The sequence below is a fragment of the Eumetopias jubatus genome, unplaced genomic scaffold (assembly GCF_037043125.1).
Source record: "Eumetopias jubatus isolate StellerSeaLion01/CBP00866 unplaced genomic scaffold, mEumJub1_p1.0 scaffold_6, whole genome shotgun sequence".
NCBI lineage: Eukaryota > Metazoa > Chordata > Mammalia > Carnivora > Otariidae > Eumetopias > Eumetopias jubatus.
Genome location: NW_028274812.1, coordinates 107,858,753 through 107,879,540, shown reverse-complemented (window position 1 = coordinate 107,879,540; position 20,788 = coordinate 107,858,753). Strand labels below are relative to the sequence as shown.

General features: G+C 36.4%; 1 protein-coding gene across 5 annotated transcripts in view; it reads left to right on the top strand.

Annotated features, from left to right (window-relative positions):
- Positions 1–20,788, top strand: part of UBR2 (ubiquitin protein ligase E3 component n-recognin 2) — a 117,904-nt gene that overhangs the window by 17,487 nt on the left and 79,629 nt on the right. For all 5 annotated transcript variants that reach the window (XR_015768354.1, XM_028097730.2, XM_028097731.2 and 2 more), the window contains exons 3-4: positions 17,471–17,549; positions 19,467–19,580. Coding sequence is in view for 4 of the 5 variants with exons in the window: in XM_028097730.2 (XP_027953531.1) it covers positions 17,471–17,549; positions 19,467–19,580 (193 nt within the window). In the remaining variant the exon portion in view is untranslated. The remainder of the gene's footprint in view (positions 1–17,470; positions 17,550–19,466; positions 19,581–20,788) is intronic.

Genomic DNA, 20,788 nt, shown 5'->3' with positions numbered 1-20,788 from the left:
AATAACAAATAACCCTACAGTCTTGAAGACTTGGAACTACTTAAAATATATTTATTACTCAACTGTGTGACCTGTTCAGATGGGTGAGGGCAATGAGTGGAGGGTTCTACTCTGGTTAGTTACCTAACACCATATTACATCTTCATAAACTTAACATAATGTTTTTTAGTGTTCAGCACAGCAAGGGAAGAGCAGAGCTGGAGAGTCTTGCCCAGCAAATATATTGCACTAGCTCAGAATTAGCAACCATGCCCACATCCCTTTAGCCAGAACTAATCTGAAGGCCTCTGTCCAACTGCAAAACAGGGTGGGGAGGTAGAATTCTCCTGTGTCTAGAAGAGATGCAAACTCTGTGAATGAACATTAGAAGTCTCTTCAATGATTTTTTAGGGTTTTTGGGTTATTTTTCCTTCCTCACAGAGCAGTTAGGAAAAATGAGGTAATGTATTAATACAGCACTTGGGGAATTATATTTATATAGGTAAGAATTTTTAAACCAAACACTGAGTCTTCGGATGAGTTACTGAGCCATGAGTAATATCTCAAGCAGGGGGATAGACATAATTTTATTTCTGTTCTGTGTGGAAATATAAAGCTCTAATGTGGAAGAAAGAACCTCTTATTTCCAATAAGAAGAGTTTGTTTAGTTTCTTGGCTTTAAAAAAAAAAACTTGAAAACTTGATCTCTTTTTAGCTGAGTTCTATTTTAAGACTGTTTCTTTTTGCCATGAATAGTCCAGAGATTGAAATCAGTGCTGTGTTAGTTTTAAAAATATTGGTTACCTCTAATTATGATGTGCTACATGAATGAAATTATACTGTGTATATTGCAGTTGTGACTTTTTCCATTTAACAATTTGTCTTAGAGATCTTTCTCTGTCAGTATATATAAATCATCATTCTTTTAACTCCTGTGTTTCCATAGGAAGTTTAGGCCATAATTTATTTCATTGCTCTATTAATGAAATTAGAAATGGGGAACTTCTAGGGTTTTTTCCCCATAATAAACTATGCTGCAAAGAACACCCTGTACATATTTGTACACATCTCTTTTTACACACGTCTCAGTATTTTTCAAGGTAAATACCTTGAAGTAGAATTTCAATGCTGTGTGTTGTCACTGTGAGCTTCAATATATTGGAAATTCCCTTGTCTGCACTGCTCTCTTTGCCCTGGGAAAATGACAGGGAGTGGGCAGTTGACGTCTCCTAGATAGTTTGGATTCCTGTAGTTGTCTAAAATGAGTCTTGTATTCTTGTTTTAAAGATCTGTGATCATGTTTAATTACTCTTTGCCAGTTTGTTGCAGGATTGAACATAGGCATGCATGGGGTATAATTCAACTTTATATGTATGCCTTTGTCTAGATGTTAGGAAATAGTAGAACTATGACTATATTACTATGAGCTGATCCTTACAGGTAAGGAAACTCAGATTTATATCTAAAATTTTCCTTTTGCCCAATTGAGGTTTTTTTTTTTTTAAGGGAAAATTTACGTATTTCAAAAGGCACAAATCTTAATTGTACATTTTTGACAACAGTTAACCTCATGTAACTCACATCCCTTTAAGATATGAACATTTCCATCTGACTAGAAATTTCCCTCTGAGTAGCTCTAGCCCCTAGGTAACCACTGCTCTGATAATTTCACCTTAGATTATTTTTATTTTTGCCTGTTCTAGAACTTCATAAAAATGAAATCATTCTTTTGTGCCTGGCTTCTTTTACTCACATAGTATCTATCAGATTTATCCATGTTGTTACGATTATTGGAAATTGGTTCCACTTAAATTGCTGAGTAGTACTCCACTGTATGAATGTACTTATAATTGCCCATAATCCATTGTCCTGTTGATGAACATTTGGGTTGTTTCCGGTTTGAGGCTATCATGAGTAAAGTTTGTATGTCTTTTTTTATGCTTTTTTTTTTTAAGATTTTTTTATTCATTTTTGCAAGAGAAAGAGAGCAAGCCTGAGCAGGGGGAGGGGCAGAGGGAGAAGCAGACTCCCCACTGAGCAGGGAGCTCAATGCAGTACTGGATCCTGGGACCCTGGGATCATGACCTGAGCCGGAAGGCAGTTAACCTACTGAGCCACCCAAGCGCCCACCTTTTTTTTTTTTTAAAGATTTTGTTTATTTATTTGAGAGAGAGAATGAGACATAGAAAGCACGAGAGGGAAGAGGGTCAGAGGGAGAAGCAGACTCCCTGCTGAGCAGGAAGCCCGATGTGGGACTCGATCCTGGGACCCCAGGATCATGACCTGAGCCGAAGGCAGTCGCTTAACCAACTGAGCCACCCAGGCGCCCTTTTTTTTTTTTAAAAAACAATTTTATTTTTTTAGTGAAAATTTAAAGGAAAGAAAATGGTAATTTTCTTTCATAAACCATATCAGTTTTTATTTTTATTTTTTATTTCTTTATCCATTTGAGAGAGAGAGAGAGAGCAAGCAAGCGCAAGGAGGGGTGTGCAGAGGGAGAGCAAGAGGGACAAATAGGCTGAGTGTGGAGCCCAACACAGGGCTCCATCCCAGGACATTGAGATCACGACCTGAGCTGAATCCACTTACCCAGCTGAGCCACCCAGGTGCCCCTAAATCATATCAGTTTATGCCAACATTTTTTTAAATGCAGCATACTAAAGTACTAGGTGTTTTTCTGTACTTAAACATACTTCTATGTGTTTAATATGCCAAATAACATAAATCTTGAACTATTAAAAATCTTCAGGATTTTTAGGAATATTAAGGTACCATTAAAATAGGCCTTCCTGGACAATAATCTAATAGAGTGAACATTCTTACCTGATACATTAGTGTCTGTTACCATTTGTAAACAAGTCTTTTTCTGGACTTATGTTTAATTTTTCATGGATAATCCTTAGGAGTGGAATTGCTGAATCAAAGGGCAGGTGTATGTTGAACTTAAGAAACTGCCAAAACTTTCTCCAAAATGGTTTTTTGTTCCCACCAGTAATGTATGAAAATTCTGTTTGCTCCATATCTTCACCAACATTTGATGTTGTCGGTTTTTTTAATTTTAGCCATTCTTTGTAGTGGTATCTCATTATGTTTTTAATTACCCCTAATGACTAGTGATGTTGATGGAATTTTACATGTACTCATTGCTCATTCATCTAACTTCTGAAGTTTTTGTTCCAGTCTTTTGTCTATTTTTTAGTGGATTGTTTGTCTTTTTATTATTGAGTGTTGGAGTTCTTTAGATAATCTGAGTACAAGTCCTTTGTTAGACATGTTTTGTGAATATTTTCTCAGTCTGTGGCTTGCCTGTATGGTGTCTTAACGATAGAAGATTTTAATTGTGATATCATTTTACCAGTTTTTTTCTTTTCTGATGATTTAAGAAATGTCTGCCTTCTCCCAGGTAGCAAAGATAGTCTGTATGTTTTCTTCTATAAACTTTGATAAGTTAGATTTCATGTCTGGGCTTATAATCTATTTCGAACATTTTTTTATATGGTTTGAGGTAAGGGTTGAGCTTTACTTACTTATATGTGAATATCCGGTTGTCCCAGCACCATTTGTTCCTTTCCCTATTGAATTGCTTTGGTACCTTATCAAAAACCATTTGACCATATAAGTGTGGGTCTATTTCAGAACACCCTGATTTATAGTAGCCCTCTTTTATCCACATGGGATATGTTCCAAGACCCCCAGTGGATGCCCGAAACCATGCATAGTACCAAACCCTATGTATACTGTGTTTTTTGCTATATATACATACCTATGATAAAGTTTAATTTATAAGTTAGGCACAGTAAGAGATTAACAGCAATAACTAATAACAGAACAGTGATAACAATATACTGTAATAAAAGTTACGTGAATGTGGTCTCTCTCTCAAAACATTTTATTGTACGTGTTCACCCTTTTTGTGATGATGTGAGATAATAAAATGCCTGCATGATAAAATGAAGTGAGGTGAACCACTGAGCCACCCAGGCATCCCTCCTTTTTCTTTCTTCTTTTTCTCTTTGGTATTCCTGTTAAACACACATTATATCTTTTGTAGTTGTCTCACATTTTGTGGATATTTTGTTGTTTTTCTTTCAGTCTTTTTTCTGTTTGCTTTTCAGGTTGTTGAGGTATCCTCAAACTCAAGGATTCTTTGATCAGCTATGTCCAGTCTACTAATAAGCCCATCAAAGGCATTCTTCATTCTTTTACTATGTTTTGACCTCTAGTGCTTCTTTTTGGTTCCTTCTTAAGATTTCCATCTCTGCTTTCATTGCCCTTCTGTTCTTGCATGCTGTCTATATCTATCAGAGCCCCTAATATATTAGTTAACAGTTGTTTTAAATTTCAGATCTGATAAATCCAACATTTCTGATGTTAACCTGATTTTGATGCTTGCTCTGTCTCTTCAAACTGAATTTTTTGCCTTTTAGTTAGTCCTGTGCTTTTTTTTTTTTTGATAGCCAGGCATATGATATACCAGGTAAAAGGAATTCCATAGGCCTTCAGTGATGTGGTAGTAAGGTGTGGGGGAGGGGAAGCATTCTATAGTCCTATGATTAGGTCTCAGTCTTCTAGGGAGCCTGTACCTCTGGACTCTGAACTTCTCATGTGCTTTTCATTGCTGCCACCCGCCTCCCCCACCTGTCTTTATGTGGGACAGGATGGCTAGAGTGAGCTGGAAGTGGGTATTTCTCTTTTCCAGGTCAGTTAAGACTCTGATAAAACCTTAGCAGGTAGGCTCTGATTATAGTTTCTTCTTAGGGCAGACTTTTTTTTTTTTTAAAGATGTTATTTATTTGACAGAGAGAGACAGCGAGAGAGGAAACACAAGGAGGGGGAGTGGGAGAGGGAGAAGCAGGCTTCCCGCTGAGCAGGGAGCCCGATGCAGGGCTCAATCCCAGGACCCCGGGATCATGACCTGGGCCGAAGGCAGATGCTTAACGACTGAGCCACCCAGGCACCCCATGAGGGCAGACTTTTTAAGAACAGAATGCCCTTGCATATTTCGGCATGGTTCCTTCTTTTCCTACCTGCTGGAAACACAAGTGGATTTTTCTCTGATGTTCACTGTGAGAACCTAGTAGAATTCCAGGAAATAAAACTCACCAAAATGTTAGGGCCCCCAATGACTGGGCCCCCCTCTGGTTCCCAGTGACTGGAGTTTTAATCTCTCAAACGTTCACACTGAGCCTCCAGCAGTTTGTCAGGTACAGTTCAGGTTTCCCTTCCTCAGGACTGGTTCCTGTAGAGGACTGTGTTTGTGGGCTTCTGCTCTCATAAATTGTGTTTCTCTGTATTCCTTTATTGGTCTCTGTAATTTCAAGGGTAGCAGTTTGTCCTGTGACCTTACTTCTTTTGTAAATCTAAGAAGAGTTGTTGGTTTTTCAGTTTGTTTAGCTTTTTACTTGTTAGGAAAATGTGGCAACCTCCAAACTTCTTACATGCTCACTGGAAACTGGAAGTCTGCACTCATTTTTTAGGGGTATTTTCCTGAATATAGAATTCTGGGTTGATACTTTTTTTTTTCCTTTTCAGCATTTTAAAGATCTTGTTCCATTGTCTTCTGACCTGTGTTGTTTCTGATGATGTCCGCTTTTATTAGGATGTCTATGTTACTCTGTATCAAGTGTGCTGGTTTTCTCTAGCTGCCTTCAAGATTTTCACTTTATTGTTGGATTTTAGTGTGACTGTTATGATATGCCTAGCTGTCTGTTCTTTGTTTTTATCCTCATGGGGTTCCTTGAGTTTCTTGGATCATAAGTTGATGTCTTTAACCAAATTTGGGAAGTTTAGGTTATTACTTTTTCAGATATACTTTCTGCCTCATATTTTCCACTCCTGGGACTCCAGTTACACAGTAGTATAATTGAGGGACTAATTAGTACTACATAGTAGTGTGTAAATATAACTTTAAGGTATATGTAAAATTACTATATGAATATATGTGTGTAATACGAATGTATTTACATAGTGCATGTTGTAAACATTTTAATAAGAATGTATGATTCAAGAGAGTTTGGAGATGACTGCTTTTGCTAAAGCTCTAAAATCTCAGGGATCTGTGTGTGCTTTCACCAAACCAACATACCTTTACTATGGCAATTAACAACTGGTCCTGTAACTGTACACACTTGTCTTTTCTGTTAAATGATGGGCTCTTAGAGAAAAAGGGTCTGGCTTTATTTTTCTTTATAATTATGTAAAGACAGTGGCTCTCAGGTTGATTTTTAGAAATCCAGAAATGCTGTCTATGAGAGGTAAAGTAAAACTGAAAGTCACTAAAAATAGGAATAGAAACAGTGGAGGAAAAAAATACCAGCCAAAAGTATGATACAGTAGAAAGCTGGAATAGCAGTTTTCATATCTGACAAAAAGAATTTATCATAGAAAACTAAGGGACACAAAAAGACAATCAAATTTAAAAAATGGGCAAAGGATCTGAATAGACATTTCTCCAAACATTCTGGTTGGTATGTTTGTGCAGCTTTGTAATACTACAAACTACCAAGTTGGACACTTTTTTTAAAATTAATAAGCCATTGTATTTGTTTTTGTTTTTAACATAACAAAGCCTACACCCAACATGGGGCTTGAACTCATGATCCTGAGATCAAGTGTCACATGTTCTACTGACTGAACCAGCCAGGTGCGCCTAAGGTGGACATTTTTTAAAAAGATGAATTTTATATGTGAATTACATCTCAATTTTTGAAAAGCGATCTGTATATTTGACATTAAAGGAAACTTTAGTTAATTCTCGAGGCTCAGAGCCATACAGATTGTTCTCCCACTCTGTTTAATAAAATTAGAAACAACAAAAGGGTAGGTTAAATAAATTTTATGTTTGGAAACTAACATTGCCAACATTAAGTAAAAGAATATCACTGAAATCACTAAGGAAATTTAGAAATAGAACTGAATGATAAAAACATTATGTGTTGAAATTTTGGGGACATAGCTAAAGGAGTATTTAGTAGGAAATACATACTTTAAAAATATTTGCCAAGAAAAAAGAAAGGTTAAAAATAAGCCATGTGGTGGAAACAAATGAAAACAAAAACACAACAGTCCAAAAATCTTTGGGATGTAGCAAAAGTGATTCTAAGAGGGAACTTTATAGTAATATAGGCCTACCTCAAGAAGCAAGAAAAATATCAAACAACCTAACCTTATACCTAAAGGAGCTAGAAAAAGAACAAAACCCAAACCCAGCAAAAGGAAGGAAATAATAAAGAGTAGAGCAGAAATAAATGATACAGAAACTTAAAAAAAAAATAGAACAGATCAATGAAACCAGGACATGGTTCTTTGAAAAGATCAACAAAATTGATAAACCTGTAGCAAGACTCATTTAAAAAAAGAGAGAGAGGGAAAACCCAAGTAAACAAAATCACTAGTGAAAGAAATAATAACCAACACCACAGAAATACAAACAGTTGTTACAGAATATTATGAAAACCTATATGCCAACAAATTGGACAACTTAGAAGGAATGGATAAATTCCTAGAAACATACAACCTACCAAAACTAAAACAGGAAGAAATAGAAAATTTGAACAGGCCAATTACCAGCAATGAAATTGAATCAGTAATTTAAAAATTCCCAATAAACAAGAGTCCAGGACCAGACAGCTTCACAGGTGAATTCTGTAACACATTTAGGGAAGAGTTAATGCCTATTCTTCTCAAATTATTCCAGAAAATACCAGAGAAAGGAAAACTTTCAGATTCATTCTGTGAGGCCAGTATATCAAAACCAGATAAAGACACCACAAAAAAAAGAGAACTTCAGGCCAGTATCTCTCATGAATATAGATGCAAAAATCCACAACAAAATACCAGCAAACCGAATCCAACAATACATTTTAAAAAATCGTACACCACAATCAAATGGGATTTATTCCTAGGATGCAAGTATGGTTCAATATTCACAAAGCAATCTACGTGATATGTCACATCAGTAAGAGGAAGGATAAAAACCATATAATCATTTCTGTAGATGCAGAGAAAGCATTTGACAAAGTACAACATCCCTTCATGATAAAAACCCTCTGCAAAGTAGGCCTAGAGGGAACATATCTCAGCATAATAAAGGCCTTATACGAAAAACGCACAACCAACATCATACTTAATGGTGAAAAACTGAGAGCTTTTCCCCTAAGGTCAGGAACAAGACAAAGATGTCCACTCTCGCCACTTTTACGCACATAGTACTGGAAGTCCTAGCCACAGCAATTAGAGAACATAAATAAAAGGCATCCAAATTGGTAAGGAAGAAGTGAAACTCTCACTGTTTGCAGATGACATGATACTATATAGAAAACCCTAAAGACTCCACCAAAAAGCTACTAGAACTAATAAAACAAATTCAGTAAAGTCACAGTTTACAAAATCAATGAACAGAAATCTGTTGCACTACTATACACTAATAATGAAGCAGCAGAAAGTGAATTAAGAAAGCAATCCCATTTATAATTGCACCAAAAACAATAAAATATCTAGGAATAAACTTAACCAAAGAGGTAAAACACCTGTACTCTGAAAACTATAAAACACTGATGAAAGAAATTCAAGACAATGCAAGGAAATGGAAAGACATTCCATGGAATGATCATGGGTTGGAAGAAGTATTATTGAAATGTCTATACTATCCAAAGCAATCCATAGTCTTAATGCAGTACCTATCAAAATACCAACAGCATTTTTCACAGAACAATCCTAAAATCTGTATGGAACCACAAAAGACCTTGAATAGCCAAAGCAGTCTTGAAAAAGAAAAACAAAGATGAAAGTATCAGAATTCCAGATTTCAAGTTATATTACAAAGTGGTAAGGCACCTGGGTGGCTCAGTCTGTTAAGCATCTGCCTTTGGCTCAGGTTGTGATCACAGGATCCTGGGTTCGAGTCCCGCATCAGGCTCCCTGCTCAGTGGGGAGTCTGCTTCTCCCTCTTCGTCTGCCCCTCCCCCCTTGCTCATGTGTTCTTTCTCTCTCATAAATAAATAAAATCTTTTTTTAAAAAAAAACTGGTAGTAATTTTTTTTAAGATTTATTTATTTATGAGAGAGAGAAGTGTGTGTGCATGCATGAGCAGAGGGAGAGAAATCCTCAAGCAGACTCCCCGCTGAGCATGGAACCCAGCACAGGGCTCAATCCAGGACCCTGAGATCATGACCTGAGTCAAAATCAAGAGTTGGACACTTAACTGACTGAGCCACCCAGTCACCCCGAAGTGGTAGTAATTAAAACGGTATGGTACTAGCATAAAAATAGGCACACAGATCAATGGAACAATATAAAACCCAGAAATAAACCTACAAGTGTATGGTCAGTTAATCTTCAACAAAGAAGGAATGAATACACAATGGGAAAAACAGTCTCTTCAACAAATGGTGTTGGAAAAAGTGGATAGCCACATGTAAAAGAATGAAACTAGACCACTTTCTTTCATCATACACATACATACAAAAACATACAGTGGAGCACTGGGTGTTATGCACAAACAATGAATCATGGAACACTATATCGAGAACTAATGATGTAATGTGATTAACATAACAATAAAAATTTTTTTAAAAAACTACGTGAGAGTGAAAAAAAAGTCAAACACAGAAGACTGTATGTGAGAGCATTTATGTGAAATTCTAGAAAAGGCAAAACTGTGACAGAGTGACCCAGTGGTTCTTGAGGTTGGTGAGGGGAAGGGGGCGAGGGCACAGGGGCACAGGGATTTCTTAGGGTGAAGGGGTGGTTCTCATCTGGATTGTGATGGTGATTACCTGGTTGTATACACTTGCTCAAACTCATCCAACTGTACACTGTAAATGCTGAACTTTACTATATGTAAATAATACACGAATACAGAAATAAGCATTGAGTTCTGATGTGACAGCCTTGGGGAGACAGAGCATTCTGATGAACACGACTGGGGTGACGGGGTGGGAGGGCTGCTGCAGGGCATGGGGGCTCCCCTCTGTGATGCCTGGATCCAGTGATTTCTCCTTCACGGTGAACCCACCCGTTATAACCCGGGTCCTAGTACAGCCAAGCCCCGTTCCAAGAGGAGCTGTTAATATCATAGCTATAGAGGTTTTTTTTCCATCAGACAAATTTAGTGCTTTTTATTGTCCTGTTGATTTTTATTACAGCTGCAAAGGGAGGGGAGGAAAGGTATTATCATATATCAAATAGCAAATCAGGAGTGGTGAGGGCAAAGCTAAAGGAGAAAGCGTATGTGAAGCAGAGAGCTCACGGAAGACAATGACAGGGGCGCCTGGGTGGCTCAGTCGTTAAGCGTCTGCCTTCGGCTCAGGTCATGATCCCAGAGTCCTGGGATCGAGTCCCACATCGGGCTCCCTGCTCAGCGGGAAGCCTGCTTCTCCCTCTCCCACTCCCCCTGCTTGTGTTCCCTCTCTCGCTCACTGTCTCTGTCTCTGTCAAATAAATAAATAAAATCTTAAAAAAAAAAAAAGCAATCCTCATGGACTGTTGGTAGGAATGCAAACTGGTGCAGCCACTATGGAAAACAGTATGGAGATTCCTCAGAAACTTAAAAAAAAAAAAGAACTACCCAATGATCCAGTAATCATACTACTGGGTATTTACCCCCAAAATACAAAAACACTAATTCAAAGGATACATGCACCCCTGTGTTTATTACAGCATTATTCACAATAGCCATACTATGGAAGCAGCCTAAGTGTCCATCGATGGATGAATGGGTAAAGAAGATGTATATATTATACAATGGAATTTTATTCGGCCATTAGAAAAAAAAGAAATCTTGCTATTTGCAGCAATGTGGATAAAGCTAGAGAGAATAATGCTAAATGAAATAAGTCAAAGACAAATACCATATAATCATATTCATATGTGGAATTTAAGAAACAAAGCAAACAAGCAGAGAAAGACGAGCTAAGAAATAGATTCTTTAACTATAGAGAACGAACTGATGGTTACCAGAAGGGAGGTTGGTGGGAGATGGGGGAAATAGGAGGTGGGGATTAAAGAGTATACTTATCACAATGAAAAAAAACAAATATTAAAAAATAGCTATACATACATACATTTCCTGGTTTTGTCTGCTGAAAGGGCCTAGAAACAACGGAACTCCTGTAGCAGTGAGCACATCTAGAAACCCAGATACTGGTTTCTAAATACCAATGTCCAATAAAAGGAATCAGAGCTCCATGATGAAATGATTGATTCCAGGGCTGGGACATAGAAAATACAAATTAAGTTTGGAACATCATGTGTTGCTCCCTCCCCCCAAGAAAAGGAGGGGACATGTTGAAAGGGCACAGGAGCCAACCAGAAAGAGCTCCTGATGGCCAGAGTTGAAACAGTTTGAACAATAAAATAATGATTGGATTAAACTATAACCCATGGAATTAAATATTCATGAGTCTGCACTGATACATAAGTATTTGGATGAATAAATAAATGGGAGAGAAGGGATGTTTTCAGTAGTTTTCGCATACTGAAAAATTCCAATTAATAAATAAGTCAGGAATGCAGGATAGAAAGTTACCATTAGGCAAATAACATAGCAGTAAACAAGATCCATTGGTAAGATGCTAAAAGTAGTGGATGAAAGTTTGAGAAAGGATATTTATAGGAGGATATTTGCATAGTCTCAAAGTATCTCTCCGAATACATTTAGTTATAAAAGGTACAATAGCAACTTAACAGTGAAGGAATCTGGCAGACACCATCTTAACCAAGTAAGCAAAGTTAATGCCACCAGTACTACAGCATATCAAATCAGCATCATGCGCCCCCTGTTACAGTGTACTGAGAGACAGAGCATCACTTCCGGCAACATCACTTCTGTGTTATCCTTGCCAAAAATGCATAACTTAATCTAATCATGAACATGTCAAACAAACCAAAATTGTGGGACCTCTACAAAATAACCAGTACTCTTCAAAAGGGTATGGTCACAAAAATTGAGAAAAGACTGAGGAACTGTTAGAACTTGGAGGCGACTAAGGAGCCATTCCATCTAATACAATGTGGGATCTTGTATTGTATCCTGAAAGAGAAAAAGGGACCGTAGTGGGAAAACTGATTACTTCTGATTAAGGGCTGTAGTTAATAATACTGTACCAATATTAATTTCCTTGTCTTATTGTTAACAGGAAAAATTTGGTTAGGGTATAAAGGAACTCTACTATTTTTGCACCTTTTCTATGAGTAAAAATATTTCAAAGAAAAAATAAAAATAAATAGGGTAAACATTCAGCTCAGTAGATTAGCACAATTGAGCACACGCAAAGGAAAAAGAGAAAAGGTCAGAAAATAAAAGTAAAAAGTTGAGATATACTAACTCTTTGGAATTGTTAAGCCAATTTCCTTGCAAGACTGAATAAGAAGAATGCAGATACATAAAATTCAAAATGAAAATTGAGAAACACACTACATTCCTTTTGATGATGTCATGTCTTACAAAACTAGGTCCTCAACATTGCTATGATTGAAAAGCAGATACTTTGTGGAATAGGCAATGAAGATAGCAGTGTCCAATTTGATTCTAAGTGTTAAAAAATTGTTCAGTAGGGGTGCCTGGGTGGCTCAGTTGGTTAGGTGGCTCAGGTCATCATCCTGGAGTCCCAGGATCAAGTCCCGCATTGGGCTCCCTGCTCAGCAGGGAGTCAGCTTCTCCCTCTGACTCTCCCCCCTTCATGTGCTCTCTCTCTCTCTCTCTCTCAAATAAAATCTTTTTAAAAAACTGTTCAGTGACCAATAGTTATTAAGTTGTTTGAGCCTTATTTGATAAACAGAACAGTTGTTTCTTTTAGTCTAGTGGTACCCTGAAAAAAAGAAAAACTATGGAGACACTAAAGAAAGTTTGGCAGCTTCTGAAATATAAGAATTATGAACAACTAAATGCTAAAAAAATTCAAAAACTTAGATGAAATGGATAAATTCATAGAAGAATGATAAGCAGCTTGAATACAGTATGAAAAACATTGGAATGGTAATCAGAGATCTTCCCTTCCACAAATTAGGTATGACTGTATAGGTAAGGTCTACCATATTTCAAAGGAAAATTAATTCCTCTTTTACAGTTACTACAAAAAATGGAAAAAGTGAAAACTGCCTTAACCCTTTATGAGCCTAATATAATCTTGTTTTCAATCCCTGATAAATTCAAGAGATTTTAAAGCCATTTCTTTTATTAATGTAGCTGAAAGAATCCTAAATAAAATATTAGCTGTCTGAATCCAGGAATATACTAAAAGAATAATGCATCCTAATCAAATGGATTTTAGCTCAGGAATCTAAATAGTTCATCTTTAAAACAATTATTAGTGTAATTCACCATTTTAATAGAGAAGAAAACTTTTTCTGGGTTGATTCTGGAAAGCATTTTATAAATTTCAGCAATTGTTTATGATATAAATTTTCAGCAAACTACTGAATATTTGGGTGTTAGATTTTTAGAAACTTTTTGTTATGGACATTTTCAAACATATTAAAAATTGAATGGTATGATAAATCTGACATGTACTCATTGCTCAGCTTCAGCTGTTACCAATATATAGCAACTTTCTATGCACACACATAGACACACTCTTTTTTTTCTTGCCCTGCCAGATTATTTTTTTTAAGAGAGAGCAGGGATACCTGGGTGGCTCAGTCAGTTAAGTGTCTGCCTTTGGCTCAGGTCATGATCCCAGGATCCTGGGAGAGAGAGAGCAAAAACATGGGAGGGGGGGCAAACAGAATTTTATGCAGGCTCCACGCCCTGTGTAGATCCTGATGCAAGGGACTCAATCTCATGACCCTGAGATCATGACGTGTGCCAAAATCAAGTCTGATGCTTAACTGAGTGAGCCACCCAGGCGCCCCACCTGCCATATTATTTTAAAGCAAATTCCAGACAGCGTGCCCTTTTATTCAGAATACAGCTTTTTTTCCTCTACAACCATTAACATCCTAAAAAAATCAACACAATTCCTTAATGTTATCTAGTATCTAGCCTGAGTGGAGTTGTCCTGAGTGACTCACATGTGGATTCAAAGTCCACACATTGCATTTGGCTGTTATTCCTCATTTTTTCTTTTAATCTGTAATAGCTCCTCTCCTTTTTTTTTTTCCCTTCCTTTTTCCATTTATGTTACTAAGAAACCAGGTTATTTGTCCTGTGGAATTTTCCAGTCTGGATTTGTTTATTGTGTCCCCATGGTGTTGCTTAACATGTTTCTTCATTCCCTGTATGTCCTCTAAACAGGTAGTTAGGCATGATTAAGTTGTTACATGGTATTGGGGGGTGAATAATAACTTCATAAATATTGATATGCTTAATTCTTCATGTCAGGAAGCACATGATGCTTGTCTGGTTTTTTTGTTTGTTAAGATGATCAGTGGGTTTAGGTACCTGGCAGATGCAACCATTAAAAAGGTCTTCATTAGCCTTTTTATCTAATGTTTTAGCAATCACTGATGCTTGTTGTTTAGATCATTATTTTATTAGGAGGTAACAAAATATTCTAACTTACCATTTCCTTATTAGCTTGTCTTTTATAAAAGAAAGTCCTTTGATTAGCTTCAAATACACTTTATATAGGAAAGGCAAGATATATGCTTGATTTTTTTTTTCTTAGAAGGTCACTTAGTAAGCCTATTGTGAGCATAATACTAATGGAGAACCCTAAACTATGTTTTTCTTTAATGTCTAAAGCAAGATAAGGATGCCTACTCTTACTGCTGCTGTTTAATATATCACTGGAGGTCCTTGTCAACAGTGTAAAGGAAGAAAAATAAAAAGGTGTAAATATTGTAAGGAAAGAGATAAAATTGTCATTATATACAAAGCTATATATTCATTTACCCTGGGAGAAAAACACAACAGAATTCAACAAGCTGTTAGAATTGCCTTGAGTTCATCAAGGGTACTAAAAATCAATGCTATTTCTTTTCATCATCCTTAAGCAACTAGAAAAAGATTTTTTAAAAATATGTATCACTTAAAATAAAACCTAGAGAGTATCTAGATACAATCTGATCAAGAATATAGAGAATTCATGTGAAGAAAACTTTTTAACTTCAGTAGAAAACTTAAGAAATAATCATGGACATGATGATTTTCTTTTTTTTTTTTTTAAGATTTTATTTATTTGACAGAGAGAGACACAGTGAGAGAGGGAACACAAGCAAGGAGAGTGGGAGAGGGAGAAGCAGGCTTCCTGCTGAGCAGGGAGCCTGATGTGGGGCTCAATCCCAGGACTCGGATCATGACCTGAGCCGAAGGCAGACACCCAGCGACTGAGCCACCCAGGTGCCCCGTGATGATTTTCTTTTATAACGATGTTCTTACTCCTAAAGTTTATCAATAAATTCTAAGTAACCTCTGTCAAAATTTTAGCTGGGTATTTTTGAGAGATTCTATACACTTACCCTAAGTGATATGTGGAAGAATAAAGAAGAGTTTGAGAATAGCTAAGTCAACATTTTAAAAAAAGAATAAAAGGGAACCTACCCCGCCAGATATTAAGATCTACTACAAAGCCCTAGTAATATAGTGTGGTATGTTGTAGGAACAAATAGATTACTCCCACCTATTAGCTTAGATTTAGACCCAAGAAGATGTGGGAACTTAATATATTATAAAGGTGACACTACAACTGATAGATTAAAGGTTGTTTAGTAGATGGTGTTGGAAAAAAAGAGCTCAGTATATATTAAGAAATAAAACTTTATTCTACATCATATGCAGAGGTATAATGTATTCCACCTATATGTGGAAGTTAAAACCAAAAGGTTAATAGAAGAAAATAAAGGATATTTTTGTGACCTGGGTTTGGGGAAAGAACTACCCCCCTTTTTTTTTAAGGTTTATTTATTTGAGAGAGAGAGCACAAGCAGGGGGAGCAGCAGAGGGAGAGGGAAAAGCAGGCTCCCCGCTGAGCAGGGAGCCTGATTGGGGGGGCTCAATCCCAGGACTCTGGGATCAAGACCTGAGCCAAAGCAGACGTGTAACAACTAAGCCACCCAGGCGCCCCGGGAAAGAACGTCTTAAAACCTCAAAATACAAACCTATTGCATGTGTATGTGTGAATTTAATTGCATCAAAATAGGTAGTTCTATTTAATAAAGGACCCATGGGCAAAATTAATACACAGGTAACAAATGGGAGACAATATTAGCAGTGTTTAATATTGCCAAGTGATTATATCCTCTAGATTAGATTGTGCAAATAAAATAAAGAAAGCAATCCCAGCAGGAAAATGGGCAAAGACAGTTTATAGAAAAGGAAACCCCAAAAGCAATAAGCATATGAAGAATTGATCAAACATATTAACAATCAGGGACATGCAAATTAAAACAATAAGATACCATTTCAAATATGTTGGCCTTGCACGTATTAGAAAACTAGATAAAACCGGGGCGCCTGGGTGGCTTAGTCAGTTAAGCGGCTGCCTTTGGCTCAGGTCATGATCCTGGGGTCCTGGGATCGAGCCCCACGTCTGGCTCCCTGCTCAGCAGAGAGTCTGCTTCTCCCTCTCCTTCTGCCTGCCACTCTGCCTATTTGTGCTCTCTATCTCTCTGTCAAATAAATAAATCTTTAAAAAAAAAAGAGAAAACTAGATAAAACCAAATGCAGTGAAGATGCAGGGTTATAAAAACCCTCTACACTGGTGGGGGATATGTAGCCACTCTAGACAGTAGCATGGCATTTAAATTAAGAACTTGACATGTATATGACCCAGCAATTCTGCTCCTGAGTTTATATGCCAAAGAAAGTCTCAGACACATCTATAAGAGAACATGTATACTGTTTTTATTACAGCATTTTATATGGTAGAAAGGCATTGGAGGTAATTCAGGTGTCCAGTATAGGGAGAGTAGAGAGAGAAAATATTTTTGGAAATATGCCATGGCATATTATGTAGTGATTAGAAGCAGCAAATCAGATATTCACTTACAAAATGAATGGACTATGTTATGGAAGTGAAAAAATAACAGGATGAGATATATGACACAATAAGAGTTACATGCATTAAAAATACATGCACTCAAAAACATTTTGCAGGAACATATATAAATAAAAGGGCACACAGTAAGCACAGAAGAATGGTTGCCTATCAGGTTACAGTAACTAGGATAAGGGGAAATTTAAAGATTTTTGTAACTCCCCATCTCATTTCATGGAAGCATAGGGATTCTCTCCTTTAAGATATGATCTGTAAATTATCTAACTGGCAGTATGATGAAAGCAAATGAAACAACTGAGATGGGATAAAAATGTGATTTCCCCAAATCTAGTGTGAGATATAGTACACATCCAGTAGTGTGAGAAGCAGGTTCTTAAACTGACTTCATTGTTCAAAGATCTGACAGATCTTTGGAAATAATATTTCCTTTCTTCTAACACCAAGGCAGTTCACTATTCTGGCTCTTCTAGGATGGATTCCAACTGAAATATTATGTTGTGGAATACACAGTTATTTTATGACACTCTGATTTTTTTTTTTCTTTAACTTTACAGAGACTGTGCAGTTGATCCAACTTGTGTTTTATGCATGGAGTGCTTTTTGGGAAGTATTCACAGAGACCATCGATATAGGGTTAGTAATGTCCAGATAATAACCATACCCACTATTAAATTTTATGTTAGATACCTTTTCTGCCTTTTTTAAATTCCAAGATTTAACATTATAATGGAGGAGAGTGGTTTAAGAAATGTATTATTTAAACACTGTTAAACATATGATAGCAGTATAGAAATGAATTATGAATCCAGACTGCTTGAACACATGGTTTAGGAAAGACAGCACAGATACCAGTTCCTACATACTGGTTTTCAGCTAGTTTGTTTTGCTATTTCCTTAAGTTTATTACTTTCACAATTCTAGGTTTATGCAGAAGGTTATCAAAAATCAGAGGGTAAAGGTGGGAGGTAAAAGCGGGAGGGAGAGTCTGAAGGGAAGGTTGTGTGAGAAAAGGAGTAAGGAAAAGTGTCAGGAAATTTAAGAAATATTCTGTCTGTTGGTCATCTTCTACAGAAGATTTGTCATTTCTTAATATTAAAGAGGCATCTGCTACATTGTAGAAGAGGGCCCAACCCCACAATATGACACCCACCAATTTTATTATTTTTCTACTGCTATAATGCAGCCAGTACTTTTCCAAAAATCAGGTATGTTTGCTTTTAAAGCAGGGATATGAACAAAGGCAGATTATTGCTAAGCCTATCCTGGTTGGTTCCTCTACTGGATATTGAAGACAAAGCCTTGAACATTCCAGAAGTTAGGGAAATGTTAGTAGCTAGAACTTTGCACTGTAATCTCAAATGAAATTGTAGAGAGGAATATTGCAATCTTGTTATTAATTCAGGAGCCCTGTTGGCTCAGGACTTTTCCTCCTGTTTGTTTTTCTTCACTCTACCCGAGTATTGATAATAATGACTAAATACTAAAATACTAAATTTTAGTATACTAAAATATACTAAATATACAAATATATATACAAATACTAAAACAGATACAAAATTGGACCCTTTGGATCTTTGTATGTTCTCTTTAGTTTCATAAATCAGTAAGAGAATCCCGGTTTCCTTTAAGCTGTTCTACCTATCTTGGGTAACCCTAAGAAGCACAGAAGCTGTAGGGTTATCATTTTCCAAATGGCTGCCTGCCCATGTTTCTTGGCATATATCCTTTCAGCCCCTGGGAATAACTGTCATTTGAGGGTTTACATTAATTATATTGGGATATATAACACACAGATACTTTTTTTGGGGGCAGAATATGATAGGCCTTATTCTAAAATTTGCATCAAATACCCACTCCTAAACTCTCACAGTATGTTTTTTTAAAAAACAGAATTTCTAATAATTAAATAATAAGTTCTGTCTTGCCAGATTCCTTGAATCATTGCCCTATCTTAGGGAAGTATGAATAATTCTTGAACCCTGCAGGTGGTGAAAACTTCCTCACTAGACAGTCTGACTTTTTACATTTCCTGAGCTTCTTTCCTTGTCAAAGAATGCTATTTAGAAGGTATTAGAAAAGAAAACAAACTATTTCTATAGTTTTTGTTGGTCACTTTCTCCAGTGCAGATGTAGCACTCTCATTGGACTCCCCTGGGGGAAAGCAACTCTAGGTATCTTTATAACTAGAATCTGTTAACATTCCATTAGAGCACTATAACCTGGTGGCATTGATACCAGCATTATACCAAAACTCTCATGATTTTCCTAATTAAGGAAGTCCTGTAGGTGGACACATTTTACCTCTTTAAAATATCTGTAGTTTATTAGACATTACAGAGTAGCTTATTTTATTTTGAAATCGCTTAAATTAGCTTAGGCTTATTTAAGCTTTAAAACATTGAGAGGTTTGGCCTTTTATTTAATTTTCCTCCTCCAAAGAAATTAAACACTTTAGCATTGTTATTTCCTTAGCACTTGATATTCTTATTTATAATCTGATAGCCCTCAGTAAATACTTATTGACAAGATACTTTACAATTTTTTTTCAAGATGACAACATCAGGAGGTGGAGGTTTCTGTGACTGTGGTGATACTGAAGCTTGGAAAGAGGGTCCTTACTGTCAAAAACATGAACTTAACACCTCTGAAATTGAGGAAGAAGAGGTAAAAACATTTTCACAAAGTTGTTTTTAAGGAAATACTGTTTTAACCACGAATTTGAAATACTTTCAGACATAGGAATTAGGTTATGAGAAATGGATAAGCAAAATAGTCCCGACACTATTACCAGTGGCCAGAGATACACTTTGAAAGTTCTTTGCATTTTATGGGTGCCATACATTGCTGGTAGTACTCACTTGAAATTCTGGAAATTTAATTTAATTTGGATTTATTGTTTGAGTTTTTGCTTTAAGTCCTCATTTATCATTGAAGGATTATTTTTCCTATATGTAGAGACTAGTTAACTTGGTTGGTTTTTGTATATTTGTTGTGACTAAGATTTTGTAGGCTAGATACGTTTCTTTTCTCTAAGTGTACTGGTAGCCAGTCCTAATCACCATCTAGCCTGTCAGTGTCATTGGATATGTGGTGGGACCAAGTATAAAGATACTGCTCAGTACAGATTATAGTCACTCCAGCTATAAATATGTGCTTTTTAAAATTGTTGATTCTGCACTATTTTTCTCTAAATGATATTTGTAATGATGTAGTAGACTCTTACTAAATAAATACTTAAATCTCTGCTGCTATTTCTGACAGTTTGATGTTTGATTGAAGATCCTTATTTCGTATTTTATTTTTAAATGGCAGAGAGGTAGGTACATTTGAAGTACTTATGCATTGTTAGTAGGTCTGATATAGATTTGGGACAAATGAACATTAATAGTACTTCCTGGTGCACATACCGTACAGGTATCAAAATTTGACCAAGACTTTATGGTGTAGGACAGTGTCTTTTAGACTGTGTTCCACTGTGTTCAGGACAGATTAAAATTTGTGTGAAATGGTTGAGTGCTATGTTTTCCATATATTTTGTGTTTAATTTGCTTTGTGTAAGTGTTTTAGGATTTGTGACAGATAGATGCCCAGTGATTAGGATTTCAGATTTCTCCACTTCTATTGGAGGAGCTCTGTTGTTATCTCTTTTATATATTGTATTGGAGTTCCATTTGTAAAAATACAAATAGAGAAAGCTAAATTTGACAAAAAGAGCTGTGCTTTTTAAAAAATGGAAAACTGGTATAAAACTATGGGAGAATACGTCTACAAATCATATCCAGTAGTCCCACCTTATGCATGGAGGATATGTTCCAAGACCCCGTTAATGCTTGAAATCATGGATGGTACCAAACCTTGCATATACTATGTTT